The 7646-nt window shown below is 41.0% G+C and overlaps 1 protein-coding gene across 1 annotated transcript in view; it reads left to right on the top strand.

Annotated features, from left to right (window-relative positions):
- Window positions 1-1236: 1236 nt before the first annotated feature.
- LOC102856627 (osteoclast-stimulating factor 1-like) overlaps window positions 1237-7646 on the top strand; it is a 61544-nt gene continuing 55134 nt past the window's right edge. Inside the window, exon 1 of the mRNA XM_006892003.1 lies at window positions 1237-1270. Coding sequence (XP_006892065.1) covers window positions 1237-1270 — 34 coding nt within the window. The remainder of the gene's footprint in view (window positions 1271-7646) is intronic.

Below are 7646 nucleotides of genomic sequence, written 5' to 3'. Positions count from 1 at the left end.
CTTCCACTTGAATTTTCATTAAAATAGTTGATGGCTCTATTCTGTCTGAAGATTGATTATATTAATCACCATTATTGTCACCACTGTTGATTCAATTCCAGTATATTCCATCTGGCATGGACATTGCTTATGTGTAGGAAAAAGGTATTTGCAAGAAATTATTTCTTGCTTTTTCAGAATTGTATTTCTGTAACCAAAGCCATATTTTCCAATTACTGAGGCACCGCCTTTTAACTTTCAGTTTTGTATTCTATTCATGAGTGATTATCAGTTCATCTTTATTGCAAGTCTGATCACTTTCAAGCTGCAGAAATTGGTAGAGGTCTTCATCTTGGTGTTAATCATTAGTACACATATTTGAATATTTTTTGTATTAGCAGCTATTCTTTGTATGTGTATGGAAATTAGCCTGTCACTGACAATATTGTACTTCAGGCTAGACCTTGGGATCTTCTTTTTGATGATGAATGTGAATCCTTTCCTCTTCAATTTGTTGTTGGCATGATAGACCATATGATTAATTGATTAAAAATGACCAATATGGACCTATTTCAGCTCCTAATGCCTAGGATATTGATATGTGTGCATTCCATTTGGTTTTGACAATTTCCTCTTTTCCTGGAGTCAAGACTTTTGTCCATTCCATGTTCAAATTATTACTGATGTCTGCAGCTTTTTTATTTTGAATCACAACAGCATATGAAGGCAAGAAGAGGTGAGGATAGGAAGACAGAAAGAACAAAGGAGAATTCATATTAATAAGTATGTTTCTGATAAAAAAATACAAAATAATATCCTTTTTTCCCTTGAGTAACACATGAAACATGAGCTTTCTTTCCTCCAGTTATGTGTAATATTCCTATGCCTCATAGCAATTTTTGAAAATGAAGAAAATACACATGGCACAAAATTTGCCTCTTGTCATACAGGAAAAAGTCTCCAAGTCTGTTAAAATAATTTACTGAAAGCAAAAATATTTTAATTTAGAGTCATAACCTAGGAGTATGTGGAGATCATGAAGACAGAAAGTAGACTGGACTCAAGAGTCAACAGAGAATTTCTGATTGATTTGATGATGTGGGTGTTTTCAGTAGACCACCAAGAACACATCTAGGAAAATTCTTCCTTTTATCCCTTTTCTACATATTTTGAGTTTGTTTTCTAGCTGCGTTCTATCTGCGAGCAAGATCTTTCTGTTTGTTTACACACCAACAGTCATGAGTCATCCTCTCAGACATGAAACCAGAAGACAAAGTGGAGTTCACCTTGTGTGAGTCATTTTAGTTTTGCCGTGCTGCACAGATTTTTAGTATCTTTGCCCTGTCCCTGAGAATGTTGTACATCTGTGTAAAATGGGCTGTGACAACCATCTCCATCCAAAAGCATTCAAATAGTATGCTGGTGACCTGCTGGCGAATTCTGTCTTGTTATCACATCAATTCCAATTCACAGTGACACTGCAGGACACAGTAGAACTGTTAGTAGGGTTTTCTAGGTCACAGTCTTGTGAAAACAGACTGCCACATCTTTCTCCCACCTGCAGGGTTTGAACCACTAGCCTTTTGATTTGCCCATTGTGCTACCAGGGCTCCTTGGGTTTAATACTTTAATTTGTTTGGTCTCATTTAGTCCTGGAGCACTGACATTGCAAGTTTATTTTGTTTTTTTTGGTTGTGCATGGTCCTCTGAGTTTAGACCCTAACCCTGATTGCCTGGGTTTACACCCATCTCAGCCACTTTCTAACTGTAGTCTGGAGTTTGCTCTCTCTAAGTCTTAGCCTCCTCAGTCGATAAAAATAGGACTAGTAAATATTTACTTCACAGATGCATATATTGAGAATTAAGTGAGTTATTATTGTAAATGAACACAGAGTTTAACACATGGTAAGAGCCCTATAATGTGACAGGTAATTTGGTTTTTGTTCAAGGAATAGGAATTATCTATCTTTAATCTTTGATTCTCTGGTGGCCTAGTGGTAAGGAGTTGTTCTGGCAACCCTAAGATTTGCAGTTCAAATCCACTGACTGCTCCATAGGAAAAAGATGCATAATCTCCTCTTGTGTGCTTAATAGCCTCTGCAAACCTGCGGGAGGCCCAGCTATGAATTGGTTCTGACTCAGTGGTACACAAGAACAACAATCTTGGATGAGAGGAGCCTTTGTGTATAGTTAAGTGTGTTGGAAGCTGGAAAGTCAGCAATTTGAACCCACTTGTCACCTCACAGGCAGCTCTGGTGGCCTAGTCTGTAAGGAGTTGTGCTGCTAAACCAAGGGCCGTACCTCTCTGGTGGTTTGAATCCGTTGGCAACTCCAAGGGAGAAATACGGGCAGTCTCCGTCTATGTGATTTTTAGTCAGGTCTGTTCCGTGTGAGTTCCAGTTCACAGAGTGAGCCACTCTGTGGGAGAAAGATGTGGCAGTCCACTTCCACAAAAGTGTAATACAGCCTTCAGAACTCTCCTGGACAGTTCTCAGCAAGACGGACTGACACCGTGACTTAACAGTGGCCTTGAGCTTGTTGAGATTGTGAGGATGGCACAGTGAAGGGTGAGGCCACTGTGCGCCATAGTCGACTTGATGACACCGAACAACAAACCGCCAGTCCTCTAGGGTTACTGAGAGTTGGAATTGACTCAGCAACAAGTTCTGACGGTTTGGTTGGTAATTCAGTGGTAGAATATTCAACTTCCTTGCAAGCGACCAGATTACATTCCTAGCCATTGCCCCTCCTTGTGTCACCACCCATGTGTCATCGGATGCTTATGTGTGTTGTTGCTAGCAGGCAGGCTTCAGTAGGGCTTCTGAACCAAAATGGCTTAGGAAGAAAGGCCTGGCAACCTACTTCCAAAAATTAACCCGTGAGAACACAGTGAGTCTTGGAGGCCTGTTCTGTTGCATCATGGGATCGCTCAGGTCTGGAGAGGCTTCTGTGTCCTTGTACATGAGTTACTGTGAGCCGGGCACTGACCTGAAGGCAGCTAACAACAAGTCTTAGATGTGTAGAATTATTTTGCCTGACCATATAATTAATTGTGTGTAGCAGGAAGCGGAAGCCCAGATCATTCGACTTACCCCCTAATTGCTTGTAGCAGGAGGCTGAAGCCCTGACTGCTTTTAGGAGTTGGTGAGCTGCAGATTTGGAACTGCCACAGGCTCCTTCTGTATCTTTCTTTATTGGCAATGGTGATCATATGGGAGAATTGGCAAACTTTTTCTCTAAAAGACAACCCACTAATGTTGAACTGGTTCTGACTCATAATGACCCTCCACTAGGTTTCTGAGGCTGTAAATCTGTACAGGAGGAGATTGTACACTTTTCTTCTGTGCAGCATCAGGTGCATTTGAACTGCAGACCTTATGGTTAGCATTCTGAGTTATGCACTAACCTCCCCCCACCCCAGCCCCAGGTCTCCTGGATCCTAAATATTGAAGGGCTTGTGGACCATGCCACATGCATCCAGTTCTGTCTATATATGCCATTACTCCAAAAGAGCAGTCATAGATCTATGCAGGCTGCTGAACGTTAGTTATATTGATGAACACTGCAATTTGAATTCCAGCTGACTGGAAGAGATATTTGTTCCCAGTCCAAAGAAAAGTGACCTGACAGAATGAGGAAATTATCAAACAATATCATTGATATCACAGGCAAGCAAGATTCTGCTGAAAATTATCCAAAAATGACTGGAGCAGCACTTCAACAGAGAACTGTCAGATGTGTAGGCTGGGTTTAGAAGAGGCTATGGTGCTAGGGATATTATAGATAATGTCGGATCTTGGCTGAAAGCAGAAAGTACCAGAGGAATGTCTGTCAGTGTTTCATTGACTTTGCAAAGGTATTTGACTGTGTGGATCACAACAAACTGGCTGACTCTGAGAAGAATGGGAATCCCAGAACATTTGTGCTTATGTGAAGCCTATACTTGGAACATAAGGCAGTCGTCAAAACAGAGCAAGGAAACACTGCATAGTTCAAAACTGAGAAGTGTGTATGCCAGGGATATATTCTGTCTCCATACCTTTTCAATCTATATGCAGAACAGATCATCTGGGAATCTGGGCTGTATAAGGAGGAATGTGGCATCAGGATTGAAGGAAGATTCATCAACAACCTGCGTTATACACATGACACAACCCTGCTTGCTGAAACTGAGGAGGACCTGAAGATCTTGCTGCAGAAGATCAAGGACTGCATCCTTCAATATGGTTTGATGCTTAACTTCAAGAAAACAAGGATTCTCACCCCTGGGCTGATTGGCAGCATCATGATGGGTGATTAAGAGATTAACAGTCTTAGCTTGTTTGTCTCCACCAATCAACACTCTTGGTACCAGTAGCCAGGAAATCAAGAGATGAATTGCATTGGGAAAGGTGACTGTCAGGGACCTCTCCAGAGTACTGAAGAGTAGCAACGTCAGTCTGGAGACTAAGGTGCACCTAATCCAGGCCATAGTCTTCACAATTCCTTGCTATGCAGCAGAGAGCTGAACAGTGACTAGGGATGATAGAAAGAAAATTGATGCCTTTGAGCTGTGGTGCTGGAGAAAAGTACTGAGTATACCATAACTGCCAGGAGAACAAACAGTTTCATCCTAGAGAGGGTGAGACCAGCCTGCTCCTTGGAGGGCAGGATTCTGAGGCTTTGTCTGACATACTTTGGATGTGCTACAAGGGAGGACTGGTCCTTGGAGAGGGCCATGATGCTTGGAAGAGTGGAGGGATGGAGAAAGACAGAAAATCAGTGAGATGGATTGATTCAGTGACTGGGGTAATGAGGGTAGGTGTTTTGGAGGCAGTAAAGTTGGCACAGGATAGAACAGGTTTCAGGGCTCTTGTACATAGGGTCACTATAAGTTGCAAGTGACTCGGTGGCACATAACAACAACACCACAACAGTTACCATATGTTACTAAATACCAGTCTTATTTTTCTCTCCAACCTCTGATAATGTCAGAACCTTCTTTAGCTCCCAAACCGTACAAATACAGGCATAGCTCTTTGATACTTGGTCTTACCTTTTGTTTTGCAAGAGAAGTCATGATCATTGTAGGCTTTCCCCCTAAATTCTAAAGACTGAAAGAAAAGCATTTTCTTCCATTATTTCTCATGTTTTCATCAAGCTTGAATAAAAGGTCCTTACTAATTGTCTTAATTTCCTAGAGCTTTTGTAACAAATGGCATAGGTAGCGCAGGTAGCTTTAAAAGACAATGAATTTCTTCTTTTCAGTTTAGAGCATTTGAAGCCCAGATCCAGGGAGTCAGCTCCACGAGGGTCTCTCACTCCGTCAGCTCATGGGGAGAATCCTTGTCTTTGTAGCTCAGGGTTCTTAGTGATAATCAGTAGCTCCTGGCTTCCACAGTTTATGCTGGCATATCCATCTCTCTCTCCTTGCTGCTTCTAGTAACTCAAGGTGGATTAATTTTTGCTTGTTTGCAGTGGCGGGTGGCAGGGAGGGGTGTAGGAAGAGTGCGGGCAGGTGGGGTAGAAAGCATTTAAAGGCCATTGTGGGCTTACTGTTGTAGCCTGGGACCATGGATGGTTCTTGGTGACATGGTGGCAATTAGGCAGGATCAGTGGTGGTGGAAACAGTTTTTGAGTAATCCATCATCAGGCTGTGGCCTTGGGAGTCCTGGGTCTGCTTAGTGACCATCCTGCCTGCCTGTCTCCCTAAACAGTAAGGTGTTCACACAGCGTTCAAGTGACACAACGTTCGGTTGCATAGAAAGTATAATGAACACCAGGGGAGGCATCAAAATGTATCTGCAAAAATGGGGTTAAGATTTCATCCACATACTCAAGATGGAACAGCATCCTGTTTGAACTTCCTTTTTGGGGATTTTTCTGTAAAACCATGTAGAAGAAGTAAAAAGAAGCAGGACTTAATGTTTGTTTCCTTAAGATGTAAAAGTAACTGCATCTACTGAAAGGCACTGAAAAGTAAAAGCAAAGGGAAAAACTGGATTGGAAAGGCACACTGTTAATAAACAGAACCCTCTTGTCAGAAAACACACTGGCTACTGTTTCTATCAAGTCTGCTGTTCCTATAGCTGAAATAAAGACACTTTCAGATTCTTGAGAGCTTTTTTCTTTTCATTGTAAATTAATAAGAAGGCAGCAGAAAAGAGGTGGTATTCAAGTAAGGAGGGAAAGAAAATTTATGTTCATGGTTTTTACTCCTTTTAACCTTTACATATATGTATGTGTGTGTGTTGATTCAATGAATTTAAGAATGTAAGTGTGAAAGAAGAATCTTATTTACATCAGAAACTGTTAAAGATTGTTACAGTCATTTTGTAATTTCTTTCCCAGCTGTGTCTGCGGCCTCAGATTTTGTTTCCAAGAGCTATGGGTTTTAGTGCAGTGAGGTGAGTGGAAACTCATATCAGGAGGCTGTTCTGTGGCCTGGTCACCTTGTCTCATGGACATTGGAATCTATAAAGCCCAGGGGAGCACAGTGTGGCTAACCCCACAGTGTACAGCTGTTTCCTTTTACCTTGGTCATGGAAAGATGAACTTGACTCTTGGATCCCACTGTAGATGCCTACTGTTTTGTTTTTGAGTAGACAACATTTTGTTTCATCATGCATGTTTAATGGAATTAATATACCAGAAGGAGTGACATTAATACTTGTATTCACCTTAGAATATTTGGATGTGGTGACACTATTTCCTCCCCATGCTCAGAAGGTATAAATGAAGATAATTAATATTCTTCTAGACAAATATGAGAAACATATGCATATGGCAGAAAGTTGATCTTTAGTATATTTTACTTGAAGACTTAGTAAATGTAAAGATACTTACACAAATACACATATTCACATATACATTGTGATCATAAATAGAGGCATGTAAAAATTGGTATTTGTTCAGGTTTTCTGCAGAAATCTTCCATTCCACTGAGGCTGACTGACCAAACACAGAATGTCAGCTGCAGTGCCATTTCTGGGACTTGAGCACAGATTGTAGATTGCATATTGTTTTTATGTGTCATCAAGTCAACTATGATCATAATAGTCTTATGAACAATGAGTTTGAACCTTGCCCTATCTTGAGTCAGCCTCACCTTCTCCAACACACATGAACCTATTGCCACAGTCACTGTGTTAGTCCATCCCATCCAGGGTCCTCCTCTCTTATGTTGACCTTCTACCCTTCCAAGCATGATGTTCCTCTCCAGAGACTGGCCCCTGCTAACAGCATGCCCAAAGTATGTGAGATGGAGTTTCAAAAAATCTTTGTCTCCAAGAAGCAACTGGATTTTACTCTATTTAAGACAGACCTCTATTCATGGTATGTTCAATTCTATTCTCCAGTTCCACAACTCAAAGGCACTGATTCTTCTGTTATCCTTATTCATTGTTCAGCTTTCAGGTGCATAGTAAGCAATTGAGAAGGTTATAGTTTGGGTGAGGCACACCTTAGTCATTAGACTGACATCAATTGCTCTTTAGCACTCTGGAGAGATCTTTGACAATAGATTGTCCCAATGAAATACGTTTTTTCATTTCCTGATTACTGGTGGCAAAGGTGTTGATTGTAGATCAGAACAAGATGAAATTATTAACAACTTCAATATTTTCTCCATCTATTTTGAAGTTAGCTTCTGGGCCAGCGGTGAGGATTTTTTTCTTTTTTTAAATAAT

Source organism: Elephantulus edwardii, unplaced genomic scaffold (genome assembly GCF_000299155.1).
Source record: "Elephantulus edwardii isolate Elephantulus edwardi_28Jun2011 unplaced genomic scaffold, EleEdw1.0 scaffold00108, whole genome shotgun sequence".
In the NCBI taxonomy this organism is placed as follows: Eukaryota; Metazoa; Chordata; class Mammalia; order Macroscelidea; family Macroscelididae; genus Elephantulus; species Elephantulus edwardii.
Note: the sequence above shows the minus strand (reverse complement) of the source record. Positions and strands in the feature narration are given on the sequence as shown.